Source organism: Impatiens glandulifera, chromosome 9 (genome assembly GCF_907164915.1).
Source record: "Impatiens glandulifera chromosome 9, dImpGla2.1, whole genome shotgun sequence".
NCBI lineage: Eukaryota > Viridiplantae > Streptophyta > Magnoliopsida > Ericales > Balsaminaceae > Impatiens > Impatiens glandulifera.
The window spans coordinates 34,194,455-34,219,415 of record NC_061870.1 but is presented as its reverse complement, the minus strand read 5'-3'; the positions used below and the strand labels follow the sequence as shown (position 1 = coordinate 34,219,415).

At 34.1% G+C, this 24,961-nt stretch overlaps 3 protein-coding genes across 3 annotated transcripts in view; all 3 read right to left on the bottom strand.

The window, feature by feature from the left end:
* Positions 1–1,066: 1,066 nt before the first annotated feature.
* LOC124914524 (putative pentatricopeptide repeat-containing protein At5g09950) lies at positions 1,067–5,752 on the bottom strand. Its single transcript, XM_047455098.1, has 2 exons — positions 2,837–5,752; positions 1,067–1,564 (listed from the first exon to the last, which is right to left on the bottom strand). The coding sequence occupies exon 1, from the start codon at positions 5,701–5,703 to the stop codon at positions 2,890–2,892; it is 2,814 nt and encodes a 937-aa protein (XP_047311054.1). The 5' UTR covers positions 5,704–5,752; the 3' UTR covers positions 1,067–1,564; positions 2,837–2,889.
* Positions 5,753–7,274: 1,522 nt separating this feature from the next.
* On the bottom strand, positions 7,275–8,599 carry LOC124915304 (60S ribosomal protein L36-2-like). The gene is made up of 4 exons (XM_047455997.1): positions 8,485–8,599; positions 7,840–7,944; positions 7,559–7,758; positions 7,275–7,463 (listed from the first exon to the last, which is right to left on the bottom strand). The coding sequence occupies exons 2-4, from the start codon at positions 7,939–7,941 to the stop codon at positions 7,433–7,435; spliced, it is 333 nt and encodes a 110-aa protein (XP_047311953.1). The 5' UTR covers positions 7,942–7,944; positions 8,485–8,599; the 3' UTR covers positions 7,275–7,432.
* Positions 8,600–9,570: 971 nt separating this feature from the next.
* The window catches only part of LOC124916706, a 37,454-nt gene continuing 22,063 nt past the window's right edge, over positions 9,571–24,961 (bottom strand). Inside the window, exons 24-47 of the mRNA XM_047457458.1 lie at positions 23,370–24,832; positions 22,107–23,272; positions 20,391–20,519; positions 20,148–20,303; positions 19,053–19,664; positions 18,894–18,965; positions 18,404–18,817; positions 18,110–18,293; positions 17,221–17,974; positions 16,964–17,080; positions 15,773–16,046; positions 15,438–15,551; positions 15,275–15,358; positions 14,163–14,213; positions 13,896–14,075; positions 13,491–13,816; positions 13,047–13,415; positions 12,910–12,973; positions 12,252–12,398; positions 11,632–11,736; positions 11,452–11,562; positions 11,274–11,378; positions 10,757–10,826; positions 9,571–10,421 (exon numbers count right to left, since the gene is read on the bottom strand). Of these exons, the coding sequence (XP_047313414.1) occupies positions 9,709–10,421; positions 10,757–10,826; positions 11,274–11,378; positions 11,452–11,562; positions 11,632–11,736; positions 12,252–12,398; positions 12,910–12,973; positions 13,047–13,415; positions 13,491–13,816; positions 13,896–14,075; positions 14,163–14,213; positions 15,275–15,358; positions 15,438–15,551; positions 15,773–16,046; positions 16,964–17,080; positions 17,221–17,974; positions 18,110–18,293; positions 18,404–18,817; positions 18,894–18,965; positions 19,053–19,664; positions 20,148–20,303; positions 20,391–20,519; positions 22,107–23,272; positions 23,370–24,832 (7,780 nt within the window). The 3' untranslated portion in view covers positions 9,571–9,708. The remainder of the gene's footprint in view (positions 10,422–10,756; positions 10,827–11,273; positions 11,379–11,451; positions 11,563–11,631; positions 11,737–12,251; positions 12,399–12,909; positions 12,974–13,046; positions 13,416–13,490; positions 13,817–13,895; positions 14,076–14,162; positions 14,214–15,274; positions 15,359–15,437; positions 15,552–15,772; positions 16,047–16,963; positions 17,081–17,220; positions 17,975–18,109; positions 18,294–18,403; positions 18,818–18,893; positions 18,966–19,052; positions 19,665–20,147; positions 20,304–20,390; positions 20,520–22,106; positions 23,273–23,369; positions 24,833–24,961) is intronic.

The window sequence follows — 24,961 nt, the reverse complement described above, 5'->3', positions numbered from 1 at the left end:
TTTTGGCTTCTCTGTTTTTACTTCAAATTTCCATTTTTTCTCATCATTATTCTTACATTTACTAATATAATAATAAATAAAATTTACAAAGATAAAAATAAATAACCAAAAATGTATGTTTTCAAAATTAATTAGAAGGATAAAGTCATTCCATTATACAATATTTTTATATCGCGTGACGAATTTAAAACTATAAAATATACAATTTACATAATTTATTATACTTCAATTTTCAAATTAATTTAGTAAAACTTACCTTTAATCTTGATGAGTTTCACAACTTTTAAGGCTTACAGTTCCTTCATCATTTGAATTTCAATTTATACAAAATCTCTGTATTATGTAAGTGACTTTCTCCTTGTCAAATGTAAGTTAATCTAGACCCACTTTTTCAACTAAACCGAAAAACATACCAAAAAAATAAAAAAAATTGTACAATCAAAGGGTATAGTGATCTTCTAGACTTTCTTGAACAAACTGCAAAAGTTGCATGGAAATAAGGCACCATTTCAACATGAGATTCACTACAAATACATGCATTGAAGAATATCATACCTTCTTTGTAAACCAACTGACTAAAGTCAACACATAATCTGTATCTCCAAATCGGAAGCTAACTCATTACTTCATATTGACCCGAGCACAACCCATTGACTTGTGCTTTTATTATAGGAAAGACAAAAATAATGTCTATCTTTAATAAATGACCAGAACAATGGCATTTACAAAAATGAGAAAAAGAAAAACTCGAATCTTACCGAGATCTCAAAAATCAAATAAACATGTTGTAAGTTATCAACAAGGAGAAATCAGAAGTCAAGATACATGTAATGAAGGTTTGTGCCAAACATTATCAAAGTCAAAAGATCACCATCATAGAAGATTAACCAAAAAGGCAGGTGGAGAAAATGCCTTATTCTTCTTTACAAAGAAATCCAGTTAAGGTATGAGTTAAGAAAAGAATGTCAGATCCTTCCAGATTTAATATCTTGAAATCAGTTCCCAGTTCATATTGTAATAGAATACATCGATTGAAATAACATAACAAAACAAGGCCAAAATCATCGACAGGAGACAAAAAAAATTTTGTTTGGCAACAAAAATATTACTATCAATCAATATGATCTACAAAAGACACAGAGAGAGAGAGGGGGAGGTCTGAACTAAAATCAGGCTATACAATTTTCAGTACCAAGAATGATGATACTAACCCTAACCTACCAAACTGTTATATCATCCTCAAGTCTGCAAGCTTATTGAACTTTTTCCAGCTAAATTAGCAATAAAGTTTCAGTTATCATTACAAAATATTGAAAATAATAACCGACAGACAATAAACACGTTTCACAAACCATAATCAGAGTTGGAATTGTACAGCATTTTCAGGTTGTTGACGTTGCAAGGCAGCTGCAGCATTCCTACGCTGTCGCTCCCGGAAATAGAGGACAGTTAGCAAGCACACAACAAGGGTGAGTATTGTTGCATTTCCTTCCTCCATTAGAACATCTTCCACCCATGCTTCCACTTTAGGAAAGAATTCCGGCAGGGAATTGATCACTTCTACCTACAAATACACCAACTAACTATTTTGTAATTACCAAACGCGAACTTCAACAGTTCAACCCACTCTTAACATCCAACAGAGAATGAAATTAACAGAATCACCCATTTATTTACTAATATGACACTAACCCTATCCCTACTATTCATTTCCAAAACAATACTCCCTCCATTTGATATCCTTGTGCTTTTGGCAACTTAGTGCAACGCCATATCCTCATTTTAAAAATTGGCAACTTACATTTACAATTTTATATTAAGGCCTTGTTTTATGGGATTCAATCAACAATCTACACATCCACCTAGGGTTGCTCAGGTTATAAGAGTCTGTAACTTAAAGGTTGAGCTCTCAAGTTTGATTATTACGGTAAACACTTTGATTTTAAGTGTGGAGTTCATGATGGTGGGATATTGTGCTAGCCTCCTTTAATGAAAAAAAATTCTGAACTTTAAAAAGTCAACTCATTTCACATGATTCAAATAATCAATTAAATTATTTTATTTTTTTTAATATTCATTATATATTTATACTCTAATCCTCTAAATGCATGATTTTAAATTTTTTTGTCATTGTTTTGGTATTTTTTTTTATATATTTTAGAACACTGAATTTTTCTATTTTGGAGTAAATTCCTGTGGGTTAAGCACGTTAGTTTATAAACACATTAGAACTATTTTTAAATGAAAGTGTTCTTGATTCAGTTGGGATCCCAGTTACCAAACTCTTCTTTTGCCCTCTTTCTTTTTCCAACAAAGAACACTTCTTTTCATTCATTCCTTTTTTTTCCTTCACTCACTCATTCTAGAAAAAAATGTAAAATCATATTTTTTGAAATATATAAATTTATTTTCAAAAAGAAATTAACATAATTCCATGAGAATATCCTAGTGGGTTAAGTTAATATATTTCTATCCCTTTATCAAACTTAGGTTAACAATTATTTTTTTGAAAAATAATCCAACAAGAAGATTGCCATTTTGTTTTGGATAATAGCCCAATTGAGATAATAATATCCCTAATACAACAAATACTACTACACATCTAACTAGACAGACTTCTCCCATGGACACCTCCATAATGCATGCCTAATACTTGATAGGTTTGAATCAACAATCTTCCTCGAGAAAATATTCTCATTTCTAACAAAAATGTTGTCTTTCCAGAGAAACTGTTTGCCAGAGTTGGATCCAAATGAAGATCCAGAAGAAAGACTCAACCAACCTTGTCAACTTTCATTGAAAGAACAACAAAAAGGCATTAAAGATTGAGACACACCTTTAGTTTTCATGGATGACATCTTTTTCCCAGGATAGTCAACCGCGAGATCATCACCCAACCCAACTGCAACCAACTTCTTTTTTAGCTGCCGATTCCCTCATTGCTTCTCGGGCTTCTTCTACATTGATCCAACTCTCTCCAGCAGCATACATATTCGCAAGAAGTATATAATTAACCGCATTTTGAGGTTCCATTTCCTTAAGCTTCTTAGCAGCTTTCCTACCCAAATCTGTTTTCAAACCATTCGAACGAGAACAGGCTGCTAAAACCGTCCTCCATATGAGTTCATTCGGCTCGATTGGCATTCTTCTAATGAATTCATCCATTTTATTGAGTTCACCCGCCCGTCCCAACACATCCACCATGCACGAGAAATGCTCAATTTTTGGAGCTAGGTCATATATCTTACTCATCGACTCAAAATGCTTAAACCCTTCTTCAACCAAACCGACGTGGCTGCAAGCAGATAGAACCGCGACGAAAGTGACGTGATCGGGCGAATGACTCATTTTTGTAAAAAGTTCTAGTGCTTCGTACCCAGAACCGTGGCTTGCGAATCCAGAAATCATTGCATTCCATGTGTACAAGTTCCTAAACGGCATTGAATCGAAGAACCTAACCGCGTAATCGATTCTCCCGCATTTGGCATACATGTCCACTAATGCACTACCAACAACGACATCTGACTCCAAACAAGCCCTTATACTACAACCGTGGATCTCCATACCTCGCTCCAACATTGAAACCGAAGCACATGCACTAAGAACCGTGGCAAATGTGAATGAATCTAATCTTTTACCCGTTTGCAGCATAGCCGAAACCAAATCCATTGCTTTATCTAATTGGTCATTATGAATATAACCCAAAATCATTGAATTCCAAGCTATTTCATTTCTTCTTTCAGACATCAAAGAAAAAATCTTCTCACATTCATCTATATGCCCAGACTTTCCATAGCAGGAAAGGAGAGTATTTTCGACTGTAGTTTCATTTGCAAGACAATATTTTACTGCCAGGGCATGAACTTGATGGACAGAATGAGACGATACCGACGATAAAACATTTATTATAGTGATGTCATTAGGAGACCATCCGACTCGCATCATTTCAATGAAATATCTTAAAGACTCTAATAAATGTTCCTCGGAATCAGCCAAAGCTCGAATAATAGAGTTCCATGAAACTCGGTCATGATCCGACATTAAAGAGAACACCTTCAAGGATTCAGAGGAAAACCCTGTCATGGAATATAAACAAATGAGAACATTTGATACCGATATATCCAAATCAAGCCCCACCTGTATTCCTTTGCCATGAATCTGCTTTCCTATGTTAATCCAACCTAAGCTTCCGCAGGAACTCAAAGCGCTTATAAAAGTGAAATTAGATGGCATCAATCCTATCCTTCTCATTTTTTGGAATTGTAAAACCGAGCCTTCATAATCCTCATTCTGATCAAAGCTCGAGATTATGGAGTTCCAAGAAACCGAGTCCTTACAAACCATAAGCTCAAAGACTGAACAAGCATCGAAAATGGCTCCACATTTAGCATACATGTTAATAAGTGCGTTTCCTATGGAAACATCAGAATCGAATAAACCAGCCCGCATGACATGAGCATGAACCTCTTTACCTTTGTTCTTCCCTTTTTTTAGATCAGAAAACTCAGTAAACGAACTCATAAGGATGGAATAAGACTTTGAGTTTCTTTCTATTAATCCTTCCATCTCTCTAAATACCACGGTTGCCTCTTCTCCTTGTCTTTGCTTTACCAATCCAACCATCAAGCCATTCATGGTCGCCACATTCCTAACATTCATTTGCTGAAATATGTTCTTGGCAATATCTAACAAGCCTACTCTAGTTAATCCACTTACCAATGCACTTCCGACATAAAGATCGTGCATAATTCCATACTTCATAGATTTAGAAAGCATCTGTTCAAGCAAACATTGGCAGTTATAATCCACAGAACTAGCCACAGATAGTAAGCTGCCAAACGTATACTCATTCGGCCGAACATCCAGTTCGAATCCTTGTTGCATTTGAGAGAAGAGTTCAAAGGCAGAAAGCAAGTCCCCTCTGTGCGAACAAACCGATATGATTGAATTCCATGATATTACGTCTCTTATATGCATATCATAGAAAACACAATAAGCACACTCGACAAGATTCCTGCTGTTTCCATACATTAAAATCAATACATTAGACATCGAAACATCAAATACATATGGGGTTTTCAGGATTAGACCATGAATTTGCAAACCAACCCTTAGTCCGGACGAGCCTAAACCAATGCAAGCTTTGAGAACACTCCCAAAAGTATAAGAACTTGGATAAACCCCTGACCTCACAATTTCTATAAAGTCAGTGCAGGCTTCATCTGATATTCCATTCTGGGTATAATTTCTTTGGGGCATTTCAGCAAACAGCTTATCTGCAGCAATGATGTCGCCGGTTCTGGCGTAAATACTTTTAATGGTGTTGGAGCAAAAGTTGTTCCCAATAAGTCCATTCTTGATAAACAATAAATGAAGCTGCTTAGCAACAGTATGAGAGGACGAAAATCGAAAGTTGTGGATAAGAAATTCATAGTAATCCTCAGAATTTTGAATTGGCGAAGGCAGTCCAGTTCTTGGTGGGGCGATAGCCGAATTGTAGTGATCAACCAAGATTTGCAACTGGGTTAAGTAAGGCGGTAGCGAATCAACTGGATGGTCTGAATCTGATGTTTTTGAGTGAAGAGTCTGGTTCAAGATTGATTCTTTACAGTAAGAAAGAGATACAGCCCATGAATTTAGAGCGTAATTTGAATGAAGTGAAATACGTCGGATCCTTAATGAAACTATGTTGCAGAGAAACATTACCTATAAATCTTTAATGGAGGAATTCTCTCATATCCTTCAGACAAGTTCCAACATTTATTTGCCTTTTCTTTAAACAAAATGATAATACCAAAAATACTAACAATATTAGGGTTTAAATAATTAAGGTTTATGATATAAATATTTATTAAAAATAATATATAATTTTTGTTTAATCTAAGAATATTAGAATGATCCCGTAACATAACTTCTACTCAACTTAACTCGATTTAAGTTGAAATCGTACTTGTTATTTGGTTATTTTAATAATCGATTTTTGTGATTTAAAGAGGGAGTAATTAATTAGTAAGTTTAAAGATAATTAAATTTATAAATTTAAAATAATTTCAATTGAAACAAAGCCCAAACATATATAATTTATGCGGAAAACTAGTATTTTAGTAGGATTAATATCATCACAATAAAAAAAAATATTGGTTTATTCGTGTATTTAATATTTATGACTAATTTACTATAGAATAAAATGTTCCATCAGAATATTTCTTTACTTCTTAAGGTATCTCTGGTTATTTAATTATTTATTTGTCTGAAAAGGGGATAAGTGTGAAATGTTTATGTTGTTTTTTAAAATGTAAAAAGTGGATATTTCCGGTTATAGGAAATATATTATTAGAATAGATAAAATCATTTCAAATGAAAATATATATATAAGGTGATTAAATTTTATTAATTTTTCCTAATAAATATGACTGTTTTTTATTTTTGACAAATGAAAATTGTTTTTGAGTTGAGTTTATTTGAATTATGGAAAGAAGAAAGTGAGGTTTTTTCACAACTCAAAACTTAGATAATTGATCTTTGTATATGGTTCATTAAACTTGTTCTTACTCACCTGTTAGTTCAACTTGACAATGTTCTTACCTTGTAAGATTAAGATTTAAGGTTTATAATAATATTTGTATTAGTGTATATACATAAACAATGAACCAATCAGGATAGCTCAAAGTAAAAATAATTTATCTAAGAAATTAAAAATTTTAAGTTCAATTTTCTTAAAGAACAAGAACAAAGAATAAGGGACCTTTTTTTGCTTCCTCATTTTTATTTAGTTCAATGATTTTTTGTAGTAATTTCCTAGGTAATTCTTTTTAATAAATGACTGATTATTGTTATTATTATATTAATTTATTTTACAAAGTGAGACTATAGCTTTGTCTCACCTTCTATTCATGTTGAACATTTCACTTCATTTAAAATATGTTATATTCTAAAAGATATATGAATACAATTTGAGATGAGAAAAACATTTGGACTCATAACTTAATGTAAATGTTTAGTAAAAAGAAGATTTGATTTTTTTTTTTACAAAAACAAATATAGCTAAACAACTTAAACTAGCTATTATAACTATAGAGATTGTGATACTTTAAAAAAAAAAAGTTTTAGAATTGTAAAGAACCTGATTTTGGTTCATGAATTGAAATCACAGCCTATTTACTAACATTTAAGCCTATGTATGAAGTGGTCCTTTTACATATGACCATAATTTAACAAGTTCAAAGATTTTTTTTTGCAAAATCCATAGATTAACAAATAGTGCAGAGATCATATTCCAGAAAGCTCACTACTAAATCATAATATTAGTGCCGATAAAAGTCTACATAAAGAAGAAACAATATTAAAGATTTGTCTTATACATGGGAAGAAGGCATACATGATGAAGATTCAAAAACTTTTGAAAACATTAAATGAAAGAAGGAATGCCAAATCACTTCTTCTTTTCACCACCTCCAGCAGACCTACACAAATAGTTAAGAAAACCTCAATATAAAGAGCATAAATCAATACAAAAGAAATTCAACAATGTGCCCAAAATCATAAAAATCAATTCTACCTCATCTTACGGAGAACGCTAGACATCTCCTCACGCTTCCTCTTCGCCCTCTTGTGTGTGCCCAACTTTCTCTTGGCCACTTTCAGAGCACGCTTATCCTTTCCAACCTTTAGAAGTTCAGTAATTCTCTTCTCATAAGGTGCAAAGCCAGCCACTTCTCTAATCAATGATCTCACAAATTGAACCCTTTTCGTACTTTTCTGAAACATAATTACAATTGTATTATAAACTCTAGTTTCATAACCATATAACATAAATGTAAGAATAGATGACAAACTTACGCCTTTCCTATCAGATGGGCGTGGAGCCAACTCTTTCTTGGTAACTATATGCCCTTTGTTCAACCCCACAAAGAGGCCTGTGTTTGGCTGTTTAGGAGCCATGACCTATTTCAACAACACATACATAAATCCATCAGATAATGGTTTCATTCTAAACAGTCAGATTAAAATAATTATCACTTTCATAATCATGTACCAATTTAGATGATAACATGCAAAATAGTTCAACTGGTGAACTAATAACCCTAGTTTCAAGTTGAATCACATAATCATCGTTTGTTTTTTAAAAGATTTAGCTTGATGTCCTCATAAGACATTGCTTAATTAATACCTTAAGCTGTCGGCTGAGTTGGAAAGTTCATAGATTTTACGCATGTTATTCAGCACCAGAACATTTAGATGAGTTTCCAACTAGATATAAGAAGAATTTGAAGCACAAAAACAAGATCTAGGCAATATGAGACAGTGCGCAACAGAAATAAGACGAATCTACTAGATAGAACTAAAACATTAGATCCAATACGTCTAGTAGCAGAAATGGGATCACAAACGACGGGCTTTGAAGAACATGGATTCGGTAACGTCAGCAGAATGCAGTGAAATCATGTAACAATTGAATGAATGAAGATTTGGAAGAACAGGTACCTAGGTATCTTCTGGATTCTGCTTCTGAGTTCTCCGCCGCAAATAGGGTTTTCCGTCGGTCCTTTCTTCTTTCTTTATATGAGTTCCTTTTTTTAGTTAGAAACCCTACTTGTCTGTTAATACTTAATAAAATAAATAAAGCCCATTAATTTTAAACCAATAATTAAATAAGGTTCTTAAAATTATATAATATACTTTTCAAACATCAACCAGTTTTAATTATATATTTGAAATTAAGAATTCTTACCCTGCCCGTTGTACGAATAACTAACTACATGTCAATTACAAATCGTCCTGTGGTTTATGATTTGAATTGTGCAAGACGTTTTTTTCGGTTTAATTAGTAGTTGATAGTGAATAATATTTATGTGTCCATTCCAAATTTTAAACTAATAAATACAATTAAATATATAATATTACTAATATATTTTTCATATTTTAGGAAAGAATGACGATATTATTAAGGTTAAATTAAGTGTCAATCATTTTATATTAGATTTTTTTTTTTTGTGACGTGGATAATATTTGTATTTCCACTTTAAAAACTAATAAACATAATTAATTATATATACTGAACAATATATTTATTTATTTTTCATATTTTAAAAAAAATTTAAATTTAATTTTTATAATAATATTTAATTTTAAATATATTATATAAAGATATTATTTTGTATAATTTCATCATAGAATTTTATTATTTTGAAGACAATATAGTATAAACAGTGCTACACACTAAATGTAAATAATAGTAAAAGAACAATTTGAATAAAATTATGCTTGGTAATTAAATAAAATTAGAATTGAAATTGAACCTAATTCTATTTTTAATAATTATTTTGTTCAGGTAAATTTGAAAATAAAAATATAATGTAATTAAAATTATAAAAAAAATTAAACTTGTAATATCACACTTCTACTTAACTTAAAAATTGCAATTTCAATTTATTTTATTTTATTACAGAAGGTTTTGGTCCATCAAAATATAAGTTTCCAGTACTAAAAAAACTAAAAAATTTATGAAATAAATTTCTTAAAATTTACAATTTAATATTTTAATTGAAATTCTATAACAAAATGAATATTTTTGAAAAACTAACAATCAATAAATATATATATGTACATTAATGCACATATGGAGTACATATAAATGATTAAAGAAGCTTATTCCTATTTTTCTTCTTGTTCCTTAAACAAATTTGATCAAAAAATAATTACACCTACCTACCTAAGATTGATTTGATGCACAATATGAGTGCGGCCCCAGCCTCGCTCTTTCCCGCTCTCAATAGTAGAGAACAGAATTTGTAGCGACTCATTAGCATCTTCCTCGAATGCAAACTGCAAGTCAGTTTGATAAAACGGGAGGGGACTATGGGCATTCCTTGTACTAGAACTAGAGCTGGAGCTGAAGGCGGTTTGTTTATTATGCAAGTTTTGATGATTCTGACTTACGAGAGGATCAGAACTGCTTCCAACAATATGAACCACATCTTTCGATGAATCAGCATGGATAATGCTATCCATCAATATTTCGGCTTCTATCATCCAATCAAGACTGGCAGGGACACCCGGAAAATCAGAGTTCCCAATATTGGCCAAACTCAGGCAGTTAATGACCAATATACGCTTTTCTGTGAAGACTGTGAATTTACCTTCTGGTTTAAGGGGTTTGCAGAGGACAAGTGTCTCGTCCTTGAGAACTAAGCTGTCTTCAGTTTCTGCAAGGATAAATGCTCCAATTGCTTCTTCCCAAGAATAAGGCATTAAGGGAAGTTCTCGGCTTAAGGGCCTGGGAAGACGAACCCTAAGACGTTGACATCCCCCTGTTTGGTGGAGCTTGCTCCGGTTTCTGATACTTTGTGCAGTTTTCCCAGCTACTTCGAGGATGCTGGCAGTTGGTCTAGCTACAACTCCTGCTACCCCTAGGGCAAATCCTGCCAAATGACAAACCACCAGCTTTAACATGAAACAAATCTAGAAAAAATCACAATCATCTGATCATGATTCAGAAAAACAGTATGTATGCCAAATGAAACAAAAAAAAGTACACTATAATTTGGATAATGCTTCACAAAATCAAATCACACTATAATTTGCATCATGATACAGACGAATTCTTATACCGAAAGAAAAAATTAGTCTCAATTTTAACTTTGCAATTTTCCAATGAGATTGTGATTATTGCAGAGATTGTAACGAAATACGAGTGTCCAAATAGGCTCTCGCTGATGAATAGGAAAAGTAATAGAACTATTCAATAGAGAAAAACCTGAGACAACTCCTGCAAGCCCATGTTTCTCAGCTTCTTTAATTGGTGTCTGGAGGAGACCAGTTAGCCCCTGAAATGAAAATGTAAATGAAACATCATAAAAAATTTGGGTATTGGAAAATAGAGGTTTCCATCATTCCTTTTTTCTTTGCCCGGGAGTTTTTTTTTAATGTTAAAAACCCTCCTTGTTAGTTGTTACATATAATTAATGCGTTTCTTGAAAAATATAACTATAATATTTACAAAAATTGTAAAAATCATTTTCAAACAGCAACCTGTTTTTTTTATCATTATAAATTTTGTTAAATTTTTTTACTCAATATATATATAACTAGAGTTAGGGAGTAACTGAGTAAGTATGAATTTACTCAACTGAAATACATTTACAGAACCACCTATAACTAAATCCAGAGACAAATGACAAATTTCTATTGTAGATCCTATGTCATTCAGTTGTGTTTGTACCAACATCACTATGCCAGAAACTATGAATGGAACGAAGAGGGATTGAATCTACCTCTAAGAATTCATTGATTACACCTTTGCTGTGTGAAGGAATACCCTTTTGTTGCTTTTCCATTTTTTCAGCTGATTGATCGTCATATGTAAATGCAACAATACCCTGTGTATTATACACAACATATTAGCTGTCCATAAATCAGTTTACAATCCAAATGGCTCAATAATATGAATACCTTGTGGGCCGCCCTGCTGAATTGGGTGGCAGCATCACTAACAGCATAAACAGTATTACTGAGAAGACTAGACGTTCCTTGAGCCATGCCTGTCAAAATACCAGTAGGGCTCTGCAAATTTGACACTTGTGTTAAGCACAAAATAACACTCAGCATAACTTAGTAAACAACGTGATCCACCTGAAAAACGCTCTTCACAGGAGCTGATAAGAAATCTCTGATACCAAGGCCCATGTTACGTGCAAATCCCATAGGGTTTCCTATTACTCCAGCAGAACCAAAAACCTGACAAGACACATTTAGATAAGGAGTATGAAAGAAAACGGAATACAATGACCCCTAAGATTTATTACTACTTCAATACATTTCCAAACATAATAATTCAAAATCTTAATTCAAAACATAGAGGATCAAAACATAATGAATATAGTGGAACAATACCAAGATAATGTGTATAACACAGTTATCCTTTTCAGAAAGTTGGATTTCTGCTTCATCAGGAGTGTTAAGACTGCAAAGTCCTACATCCTTAAACAATGATACATCAAGCAGGTGTCATACCTAGGTTTAAATGTATTTGATCACCACATAGGGTGACCTTTGATCAATCATAATAATATTGCTTTTATTGAAAACCCAAGATTGTATAAAATTGGGACAATAGTTTGAATCCAAAATGCTTTTTATTCAGGAAGAAGTTTTTGCATCCCCAAGAGTTTTTAATTGAGAAACTGTTGAATTGTAGATATATTTTGCAACAAGCAGTAGTAGAGAGATATATGCATCCGGGTATTATTTACCTTGAATATCTCATGAAGAAATTGACGAGCATAATGTCGGACAAAAATCTCTTGAATGGATTCCCAGCTTGCCATTTGATGTGCAACAGTAAGTTGTCTCAAATTAATTTGGGCTCCTTCAACATCCGCAAGTGCCATAAGACCTCTCTGTAAATTTCATTTAACTGGAACTTGATACATAATAAAGTATAGTAATTCAAGCATAAAATATTGCTTCTAAAACTATAAAGGTCTACTTAGCTTTTATTAAAAAAAAGGCAATGCCTTTTCCCCCCAAAAAAGCTGCTTATCATGTGTCCAAACTACTACAGAGAATTACCATTAAAATCATAACCATTCTGGATACTCCCAAGCATTTTATGCAGTTATGTTAGCTTCTATTTGAAATCCATTTGTCAGTTAACTAAGCCAATAAATGTGGGACTATGTAGACTTAAGACGTTTGCTTCCACTCTCAGCAGTTCACATCATCTCTTTCTAGAGGATGGAAAGAATCCAATACATCAACAGCTACAGTCGTGATTTATACTTCTCACTCTAATTCCTTCTAGACAAAAGATATACATGAAGTTTGTTTAACTGAAACAAACACGGTACCTAACTTTATGCTTACAACAAATATAGCATCGATAAGATGCTGCATATCTGAGCTACTTACATGGATGAGAGACTCCCCTGAAGTAAGAATCCCATTCCTAAGCATCCAAGGGGTACTGGAAAAGCTGGATAATATGCTGTGTATTAGCCTAATAATTTAGGTAGGCAGATAAACACGAAGAATGATAGACTGATTACCTTAAGGTCAACATTATGGGGGAAACGTCCAATACTTCAACGTATAGTTTTGTTTTTCTTCTGGCAAATAAATGAAATCGTTGCCATGGAGCTCCAATGGGGACTACCAAGGGCAAAGCGAAGTTTCTTTTGTAATTTTCTGAAGATTTGGAATCTGCTGAATGATTTTGATGCCAGTTCCCTTCACCATATGCATAAGCTTCAGCAAGTACTGATGCTTCATATTGTATGCTAGTTGAGTTGAAAGGAAGCAAGGTGGAACTTGTAGAGGTCAAAACTCCACTCCTAGATCTTGAAGATATGAGCCTAAAGAAATCCAGCAACCCAAGTATGACTTCTTGCTCGATCTCCAGGCAAATATCAGCCGTCCTGCAGGCAATAACATAATAGAATAAGCACTAAATAACATGTTCACTCCAGCCTAAACGAAAAAAAAACAAATACCTCAAGCTAATATACTCAAAGGAGACCAGTGAATTGTCATCATTCCTCCATTTTGCTGCCGAAAAGTATAAAGCAGGTTCGCATTGAGCTTCTGATGTATTCGGTGTTGCGCCTTCAGTAATCATTTTTATACTCTCCTCGTTATGTCTTATCTTGTTAACAGGCTTTCTTCGATATCCACGGTCAAATGATAAAATGACAGGGTATGGACTATTTTGCAACTGATTATCAATTTGCAATGACTGGATTGTGAAAGAAAACTTTTGTTGATCCAGATTCTGAAGAATATCAATGGTTATGTTCTTTGCAGAAGCAAACACCAATTCCTGCAGGACCCTATAATTAGTAAAGAATAGCTTTTTGAACCAAAGTGTTCTAACTTAAACTGCAAAACTACCCAGATACCTGTGGATATGCGTTCATAAGGGAAACACCAATGAAAGGGATAGAAATGGATATCATTTCCCTGCACCCCACTGAAGCTTCTGGCTTTTCATAATCTTTTTTCCTTTCTTTGACTTGAGGGTCACGTGGAAACTTCGCATCACTTAAACTGTGGGAACTTGCATCAACAATGCTGAGAACCTGTGAGAGGGAAGCTAAAACAATAAAATAAAAGGACAATGGACCAAAAATAATTTAAACAGATCATATATGTAACATGATGCGCACCTTGATAGCTCCTTCAGCATGAATAGATACAAATAAAGTTCGTTGGGGCTTCTAAAATCACAAAAAAATAATTGTATGATCAGCTGGAATACAAAAAAAAATAATAAAGCTCCCTACTAAAACTTATCTGAATGATGATGCACAATCTAAAACTGTATGCTACAGGCCAAAGTGGCAAACATGTTGGGAACAAGAACACATATGATGGACATATGGGCCATCCCATCTAGTAATATGTAGAATTTGGAATTTGGTCCAGTATCTAACAGTCAATTGGGTGGTGGTTAGGTATGACTCATGAGCAATACAAACGGATTTGGACAGACCTCCGAACAGAGAACCAAAACCACATCACTAAATATGTTGTAGAAAAGTCAGTAGACCATTTTGTATTGAGCCAGTGTGAAAAATGCAAGTCTAACACAACATAAAGACCAGGGCTGCTCAAGTGGCAATGGGTGTTACCTCGTAGACCAAAGGTCTCAGGTTTGATTCCCACTTGGAACGCCATGATTAAAGGGGGTCATGACTACGGGTGTCATGCTAGCTACCCCGGGATTAAACGAGGGTAAAAAAAAAGAACATATAAATTGTGTTGTTTATGGGAGTACTGGGTGTTCGTAGTCTGTCTAGACGTCCTGGTCAATAAAAAATGTAGGCACAACACGAAAGAAAACCGTGATGACTACATTTTTAACAGGCCATAGCTCAATGATGGCGAGGTGAAGTATTTGAGAAAGGAAAACTGAAATGAAATTGTAATTTCATTTAATGAAAAATAAAAATAGAGTAGAAGAAAATATATACTTGTGAAAACCCATTATTTTAATTCCAATTTCAATAAACTCTGAAACAACATGAAAATTGGAATTGGACCTTCAATTCCAATTTCAACTCTTGACAAGCATAGACAAAAACTGGTTATTACCTACAACATGCAAAACTATTTCTAACCTGATATGAAACTTGCATAATTGTAATAAAAAAATTTAACTATTGAAATTCTCACACATAATGTTCATTGAAACAAATTAAAAGTAACTTGTCGCTAGTTGAGCATAAGACGTGATTTCTCACACAGCACAAATATAGATGAATCATTAAACACATGCCTCTGAGCTTGATGGGAAATGTACTGGGTTGAACTCTTTCATATCATCAAGTGAATAGGAACCGATCACACGCTCGCCGGGCACCTTTATATTTTAGGAATACTCATGAGTTAAGAATGTAGACAAATCGTTGTCAATTTTAAGCATGAGAATCGCCGCTTACCTCAACAGTGAGTCGATGAGGGTAGCATGGTTCATCCCAAGCATAAGGGCTTGAGGAATATGAATGAACAATAGTTTCAAATGCCTCACACTTTTGTTGGTAAACTCGAAGCCTCTACAAATGAGCAAATATAAAATGATTTAGTGAAGAGATATACAAAGAAATAAAAAATCTTTAACTAAATAGTAGAATATTTTACAACTCAAAGTAAGATAAAAGATAGTGATTAGAAGACCAAAGTCAACTTTAATCATAAAATCAATCAAATGTTGCCTTAGCATAACCTCATAAAATTAGATCTGCTCAGTGGAAAAAAAATCATCTAAATTTAATACCTCCTTTGAGAAATTATCAATTCTATAGGGCATAAACCCAGTATCATCATCTGATAAGAGAACCAAATTTGTTCCAGAATTCTCATGAAGGTTCCCAATTATCTTTTCATCTTGAATGGAGACATCAACATTCTGCACTTCAACACGTATCATCTTTAAGGCACCTGATACATAGTTCCGCATTTTCACCTGAGTATCACCAAGATGCTCTGGCAGAAAGGAACCTGACCATTGCCATCCAGGTTCATTGAAGCGAATGGAAATCAGGAGGTCTCTACAAAATGTTTCATCATTAGTAATAGAACACACAGGGAGCAAGGAACTAATAATTAGAAAGTATGAAGTTTCCAGGATTACCATAAACAGGCAAATCAAACTCAAAACAATTGAAAGAAAACATAATTGCTATTCCATAAAAAAGAAATCCAAATACAGAGAAGTTTTAATGATACTTTGCTAGCTGGAAGGCATGTATATATATCACAGTAGACAAACATGAGCTTTGGATGCATGTATATATATCACAGCTAATCTACCATTTTCACAAGTCTATTTTATGTCCCCAAGGCAATCAACAAAGACATTAAAAACATGCTAATGAATAATTAAACTAGGAATAGGAAGTTTCTTAAGTTTTGGGGGATTCTATAATACAAACAAAATCAAACACAAAATCGACATTCCATACAACCAACCAACATAAAAGTATTGATTTGGATGCTGCATCATGTCAATGACTATACAATTGTATGGTGTCTGAGAGTAGGGAATCCCGATTTATTAAACTTGCCCAGCCATACATTATTGAGAGTCACACGGTTTAGATTAGCTGTGAATCAGGGAGACTAGCTTAGAATTAGGAAGGCGACAAATCAGACTTCGCAATCATATACTTTTCTGTTTTCATGCATACAGGACAACCATTGGTTAATACAGGACAATCCTATATATATTCTACAGTTGATCAGTATAAAGAAAACTGAACTGATGGATGTAAAAAAAATATGTTCTTTCCCACATTTCCAAATAAAAAAGAATCTTCAATAAGGGATGATTACAGAAACAGAGAGATGATATGTGAACCCAAAATAAATTTAGCATACAACTTATGTGTCCCTAACTAGATGTGATACAAGGACAGATCATAGATGGTAGAAGAAGTGTCATGTCAATATACAGAATTTTTTTTACCGTGTTGTATCTGTCCACTGAATATGTGAATGTTTCCCGATCCCCAAAGTAATAGGAACATTGGTTGCCTTCTGTTTGAAAAACAAGTCCTTGGTACATGCATTACAAATTAGATATCTGCAAAAAAGTTTTTTTTTGAAAAAGGTCAACTTTTCATTAAAAAGAAAATTTAGTATCACTAATGAGGGATTTCACATGAAATACAAAATATATTGCATTCTTAATTCTTATGATTTATTGGGTTTCTTAAAACATACCTTGGTTGAAAGGTGACGACCCTTGTTCTTCCTGCAAATGGTCCAACCACTGCACTTGATGTAACAGATACTATATGTGCAGCATTTGTGGAAAACTGAGGAATGATGACATTAGCTGAACCAGTAGGTGGAACAAGAGGGAAAGGACTAGACCAAGAATGTTTTGGCGAGCACTGAGAGACTCGAACCATTATTTCCGTCTGAACTGAACTAGGACTCGGTGAGTACATGCAGGGTTCAACCATTCTGGTTTTTGTTTCCCTGATATTGGAAAATCCAATATTTAATTTGGAGTGTGAACTTGACTGTTTCAAAGCATCATTTGTTGAGCTCTCCAGGCCTTCCTCTAAGTTCAGCAAATCTGTATAAGAATGATGAATTGTGGATGGACCAGATCGCATTATGTGTTCATTACGAAGTTTCTTGGATTTTGGGTTCAGATTCATTCTGGTTGAAACCATGTACTCTTTTGATGAATATTCTTTCAGAGTATAGTTTGGTGATAATGTTGCATTGGGGTTGAAATAAGAAGTTAGAAGATTCACACCATCTTTCCTACCTAAATGTAGCATCTGCTCTTCTATGTCATAACAAGACGGAATATTGCATTCATGTCCTTTATTTTCTTCAGAAGAATCCAACACACTCAGCGAAAAACCAGTGCAATTATACAGCAGAAAAGGAACATAGATATATATTTCACGAGCTCCAGAGAATGCATCCATAATCTTTTCCACAGAGACACGAATAGGACCTAAAACATTATGAGTAAGATTGATAAGAATGACGATGGATATAAACAATGAACTGTGATCAACCTTAAATTACATAACTTGAAAGAAAGAATAAACAAGAAATGTGAACTCATAAGTAAATCAAGCTTTCTTACCAAAAGTTTGTTCACTGAAAAAAACAATGCTTTCTGACAGGGAAAATTTTGTCCCACTGAACTTGGCTGTTCCTGTAAATACTTCTGTGCGTGGAAACTTAAGGCTTGAAGAGTTAAACCCAGGCAAATGGATAGATATATCCAGATCATGTGAGGAATCAATGTGAAAGAAAGAAGTATCAACCTGAGAAGATGAGCATCTTTGTGAGTCTTTCCCCATGAGAAACAACAAAAAAGGAGCAAAATTTTAGTCAGTAAGTAAATATCCATGATCTACCAGTACTCACTACAGACCTCTTGAAGAAATGTTGTACTACTAACACCACCAGTGTTTACAGTCAAAGAAACTGCTTTAGGGAGACAGTTTTTCACCACCAGTGGACTACATAAAGTCAATTGGTGTATACAGTGTTTTTCTAGCTTCTCGTGATTAGACGTTTTGCAGCTATTTCCAGCTGATTGATGTGAAGAACAGTACACATGTTGAACAGATATACAACACCAAAATGGATCATTGCTCGGATGAGAGGGATACCAAACAAAGGAACGCTGGAATCCCGCTCTATTTTCTTGGAAGAGTATGTTTGCAATGTTATTAGCTTCACTCCAAAGATAAGTTTGACCAAGAGGACGCCATCTCATCTGACCAGCTTCAGCCAAATGTACAGGCAAAGGCAACTTTTGACCAGGATATACAGGATCAAGAATCTGAAAAATGGAATAATCAAGTAAAACAGTCTCTGCGGTTGAAGAATAAACGAGACAAGCACCTGGTGTTTATTACCTTTGGGGACACACCAATTGGGATATCAAACCGTATTTCAAATGGTACTGATGTTGTATTGTAGAGTATCACCTGCATTCAAATAAGCACAGTACTAAGACATCAAGATCTATTCAGCTTTTCTCATGACTAAATAACAAGGTTAACATGTATTCTTACAGTTGAGTACAATTGCACCATCTTAAAACATCGCTGTACTGAAACTTCACATATAATAGGAATTATCAAGCTACCTCTAGAATCTGCTTTGCTAATCCCATCAGTATTTTTGTTACCTATTGGACCATCCCAAGTATCCTGAGACTCCAATTTTGATGATGTTTTTGAGAAATCAATCTCAATGCAGCTGAGGCCCACACGATCCATAGAAATTGGACTAGAAGGCCTCGACGTCCCATAAAATTGCACAACAACATAATGATGCCCTATCCCATTGAATTGCTTGTCATTGATTCTGTCAGAAGAATGAGACCTATAGCGGGGAAGTCGTTCCTCAGGAGTTTCATCTATATATATTGGAATTGAGATACCAGGTTGGACAAGATTCTCATCTTTGAATGCTGATACATCAGCATCCTCAGATCGTATTGGGTCATGCAAGACATGGAAGAGAAGGGGCAGTGAGGTCAAATTCTGTAATATGTATGGGGCATATCTTCCGGAATAAACATTTTCTAAATCTTGATAATTTAAGAATCTCTGGGGTTCATACAGCATGTGGCCTGAGATACCCCAAGCATCCTTAATCATCTCAACAGTCCTGAACATAGCCTACAGGAAACAAGATAAAGTTAAAATCTAATAAAAAAATCTTCATTAACACCGTGATACATCTCAGAAAAAGATTACGAAGTTCCGCGATAACTAAAATGGACAAGTTTTTGCAATAAGATGCCATCCAGAATATAGCAAATGCTGGAAACAAGATTGCTGCAAGGAAAGTAGTACAGTCTTTTTTGAATGCTGGCAAATAGAGATTATACTCATGACTCCAAAAAAACAAGTATTTCATCAGTCCCGATTTTGGACCAGTCTGCATATATTTATTAAAATTTCAACCATTAAAATATTACCATATAAAATACCCTTCATACTTCTCCAATTTCTGGACACAAATATTATCACTTACTTTAAATGCAAAAGAACATGTATCAAACCAAATGGAACATAGGAAATAAAAGGACCTTATATTCATTCAAAAGGAGAATGACAAACTGATATAAAAGTATGTGAAAAGCTAAGTATATTAGATACCTCAATAAGGAACTCTGTGACATTGAGATTCAGTTGTGCAATGGAAACAATGTTGACAGTTGTCATTATTGCACTGTTTAATAGAGCATTTTTCTGTTGCATTCTGTTGATACTTAGCTGGAATTTCCATGGCTCAACAAAGGGCTCCCACAAGACCTGGTGGAAGAATATGCAATCAATGCTTCATTGGCAGAAAATTCAGTGCAGAAACAGCAATGCTTCATGATAAATTAAGAATAATACCTTATTAATATTATTATAGTTTACTCGAAGATCACCTGCAATCAAAATCTCCACCTTGTTCTCAGTCAAACTGGCTTCTACACCTAAATCTCTTATTAGCATCTCAAGCAAATGTCCCTCAGAGCTCCACTACAAGTAGAGGAATAATAAGAAATAATAATGAAATTGTGGATAGTGGTTCAATTATCAAACCATACACAATGTAGAATTATGAACGTATTATACAAGAAGACCTCCAAAATTTCATCTCCACCCATAAAAAGGAAGAGACAATTTGAAGTAACAAAAACTTGCTAGAAACAAAGGCAATCGAGGCAAAATAGTAGATCTAGACATGAAACCTTGAGAGTCAAGACAAAGCCTAGAGGGCATGAGATATACCATTTCAAAGGCCTGATATTGCTGAAGTATATCCCAGTTAAATTAGAGATATTAAGATTATCCTAATATTTAGTGTCACGGATAATTATCAATTTAATCTTTATCTATACTTTTTTTTTTAAAAGGTTATCTTGTATTATAATAATTTAAATAGAGTTATGAATGCGAGTTTATGTTTTGAAAAAGGACATTTTGTATTAGAAGGATTGAAAGAGTTATCCATTTTGTAACGTTTGAACGCATCTTGCGCTCTTTTAAATAAAAGTTGACATTTAAAAAAAAAAAGATTTAAAGAGTTATGAATGAAAGTGTTCTATAACTTAACACATTTTTTAGAGTGTTGAAAATTATCCTAGAAAGTAATCATCCCATGAAAGAGTACCTATCCTAGAATAGTTGTGTATGTATATTTAAAGGGCATGACCCATGAAGAAAATTAACACAATAAACACTTGTGTTTCTGCAGATATCATTTATGATATGTTGTTAACCCATATCAAACATGAAATTAATCAACTTGGGATTAGAAGGATATGTTAGAACATTAGATATCACTATATTATCATAGTTATGAGGTTAGATCACCATCACATAATATGATATGATTCTCATTTGATTGGAAGTAATCAAATATGATTAGATTTTGTTTGTATATAAATTCTACTATGTTATCTATAAATAGATAAAATATTCTCCATAACATAAAACAAATATTCCTGATTACATACAAGATATTTGATGCCACCAAAAATATTTTACTAGCTTCATTATCTCTATCCTGATTGCTTCCTTTCATTTATTCACTTCAGCTAATATATATTACAAATATATTCAGAGTGAACAAAATTGACTTCTTCATTATTCTTTTATGTTGCTAGAAGCTGACTAGTTATGAAACAGCAACATATCTATGAAATCTATCTGACTGAACTTTTCACAGTAACTCTCATGTACATATCAATAATGATATGTGAGGGAAGATAGGTTATCATCCATAGTTCTTTTATATCAATAATTTAAACACATTCATATTTATATAAATTGAGCTGTCACTAGTACTCGCTTCTACCACCTTCTCGCAACATTTGTAGTACCAGTAAAACTGTCGAGTTTATCAGAACCCGGAGAAATCCCCAAATACTGGTGCCCTAGTATTTCATAGCCAACAGCAAGTAAAGACATGGAAATGCAAGTGAAAAGATGCATACAAAATGTACAATAAATCGGAAAATATATTGCAATGAGCAATTAAAGAAGATAACTATGCTAGCTACAGTAGTGAACAAACATATTCAATTGTGAATATTTAGTTGAATGGTTAAAGGGGCCACATACCCTTCCATCAGTCAGCATAATAGAAATCTTCCTCAGTTGCACTGTTAGATCAATGTTCTTGAACATAAATTCAGAAGACCCGCCTTCTGGAAGTTTGAAGCTTATAAACTGCCAGAAGTAGAAGATATGGTACGAAAGCCATACATCTAAGGTGTCAAAAAGAATATCTGCATTCAGAATAAGCCCTAGTTTGTTCTCACATATCCCCCACTCTATATTTAGATGAGATATGTAAATAAAGGGCCATGTCTGGATATTATTTTCTTTGCACATCTGCAGTTCTCCATTTACTTTGTCCAAGTGCACTTTCATTTTCACAGTTCCATCATTCACGACTATTTCACTATATCTGCTTTCCATATCAATAACAATGAAATTGCAATGCATTTCTTTGTCCAATCCAGAATGAAACTTCCCCTGAGAATCATGATTGGAAAATATACTGAAGGCCTCACCACTCATCCAGATAGGAACATGAGTTTTCACACAGACATTTTCTAACTTCACAATAAGGATATCTCTTTTTGTGTCTTCAACTTTGCATTCATTTTCCAAGCACAAAGGTATTGAAGAGGTATCTGTTGCATCAACTGCTGCATATTCAATATCCTGGGCAATCAATACTGAATTAGTTACTGATGGGATTTTGGCCTGGTGCATGTTGAAAGAGTTGAGTACATCAATGATCTGAGTCCATTCATAGATGTGTAACCAAACATCTAGAGAGGGGATTGAAACATGAATCTGATTTTCAAATGGATGAATGGGTGAGAAATGAATGTCAACTGATGAAATGCTCTCTGCTAACTTAACACGATCATGGCCAGAAAACAACTCTATTCTAGTCAAAGAAGTATCAATGGAAAGAGGGGCAGTTTCTCTTAGGGAAGCAGAGGATGTGAATTGGATATCAGCCTTGGCAACTTCTTCTGAATTGGTTAGATCATTTTTTAGGTGGCATAATCTGACAGATAGTAAATCAACGCAACATTTTATTTCAGTAAAGGTTGTTGCTGATGCCTCAAGCTGAGATGAACCGTAGTCCTTTGTTTTCCTGATGTGAAGAAAATGTTCAATATCAGATGTGTAACACTTCGAATCTGAATCAATAGTGGAGAAATGGTCTATAACTTCCATTAATGCTCCAAATCCAATGGACAAATAATCTGCATCAATCTACATGTCAGTCTAGAGCTAAAAAATCAGACCAGTTCAAGGTTGCAATAACTTGACAGAAACTATGAATGAGCAGAAAATTCATACCTGTAGCCATAATTTGAGCACTGGTAATCCTGACCATAATGCATGTTGAAGAGGGTGATCCAACAGATGAGAACTCAGTTTCATATGGTATTCTAACCCATAAGTCAGTATTGATTGGTGCAATTAAGCAAATAGTCCCGTAACCATTGTCTTGGTTAACCATGGATGCATCAAGTCCATCGTCGTTCAATAACAATGATAGTGATAAGTCGTGTCCAAACACATTTAGACAGTAATTTCCTTCAGCAATTTTTTGTGTGTCAACAGAACACTTATCAGGAATTCCCTCCAGTACATCATTAGGAATGCTCGGAGGGATGAAACTACAGAACAGTTTTGGAATTTGAAGGCTTAGAAACTGGTCTTTTGCTGGTGTTAGCAAAACAGTGTCCAATATCTCAACCTTATATAGAATCGCACTTTCATTTTCCAAATTCAAGTGGCTACTATCACTCATAGGCTGTTCATTTGTGCTGAAACTCCAATCAGGCAGTGAGAAATAACCAATTATGACAGCTAGAAATTCTGGTGGCAAAGTACATAACACATTTTGGATGCTGAAGCTCATTTCCAATTGTGTTCCTGTAGGAGATTTTTTCAAATTTCTTGTCCTTGTGTTTAATATGGAAGAAATATGTGGTGATCTGGGACCCCAAAGGAAGTTGTGGATATTCTGATTCCACCAAGAAGAAGTCAAAACTAGCCCCTCCATTGAACACAGAATATCAAAACAGTCATCGCTAATTAGGATTGAACATCTGGAAGAAGGAACATTAATTGTTGCAATGGTGCATGAGGAATCATGAAACTGCACTAGAAATCTGCTAATTGACAAGTCAACTAGTATATCAAACTCAACAGAACCCTGTGAAGCAGCAGCTGCATCCATATTGCTCCATTCAGGAATTTCACATACATTTGAACTCTCGTGGTTTATGAATGAATGAGTATTTCTTACAAATGGAAAGCACTGCAAGGGATTGCCTGCCCATTTAAAGGAATCCGCTTCAAAGAAGTTTGAGAAGCTATATTTTTTTAAGGAGAAAGATTGCATAGGCTTCAAATCTTGAACATCTTCGTAATTTCCATATTTCTCAAGAAAACTATGAGTGTCCTTTTGTAACTTTTTCGAAAATTCCACCAGTAGTCCAACTAAATAAGGGTAACAGTGTAATTCAATTTCTTTCAAACATAAAGCATATTTGCTGCCAATAATGCCCAACTTCCTCGATTCTTCATAGTGCAAGAAAAAACAGTCTACAACAGATGCACATTTTTCACAGCTATTCTCTCTGTGATTACATAGGCAGGTATACTGGTAATATTTATGTTCATGATGGGATGACGAAGGCTCGCCAGATGAACATAGTACTTTACCTCCTTTCTCAAAGTTTTGTGAATATATGATAACTTTCAAGCCCCTTGTGGAGGCAATACATTGCTTCACATCCAATAAAGCATACCTGCGATTAAGTTAACATTAAGTGTTCTTCACAAGATAGAAAATCATTGCCATACAAAAATTCCATATGAGAGATATACTAAAAGATTACCGTTTGACCCTAATTTGTTTTTTTAAAAGATCAACTATG

Coding starts and splice junctions, on each gene's coding strand:
- LOC124914524 (XM_047455098.1), bottom strand. CDS start 5,703: ATGTTTCTCTGCAACATAGTTTCATTAAGGATCCGACGTATTTCACTT.
- LOC124915304 (XM_047455997.1), bottom strand. CDS start 7,941: ATGGCTCCTAAACAGCCAAACACAGGCCTCTTTGTGGGGTTGAACAAA. Junction 7,759..7,839: donor GCCCATCTGATAGGAAAGGC/GTAAGTTTGTCA, acceptor ATTATGTTTCAG/AAAAGTACGAAAAGGGTTCA. Junction 7,464..7,558: donor AGCGTTCTCCGTAAGATGAG/GTAGAATTGATT, acceptor CTATTTGTGTAG/GTCTGCTGGAGGTGGTGAAA.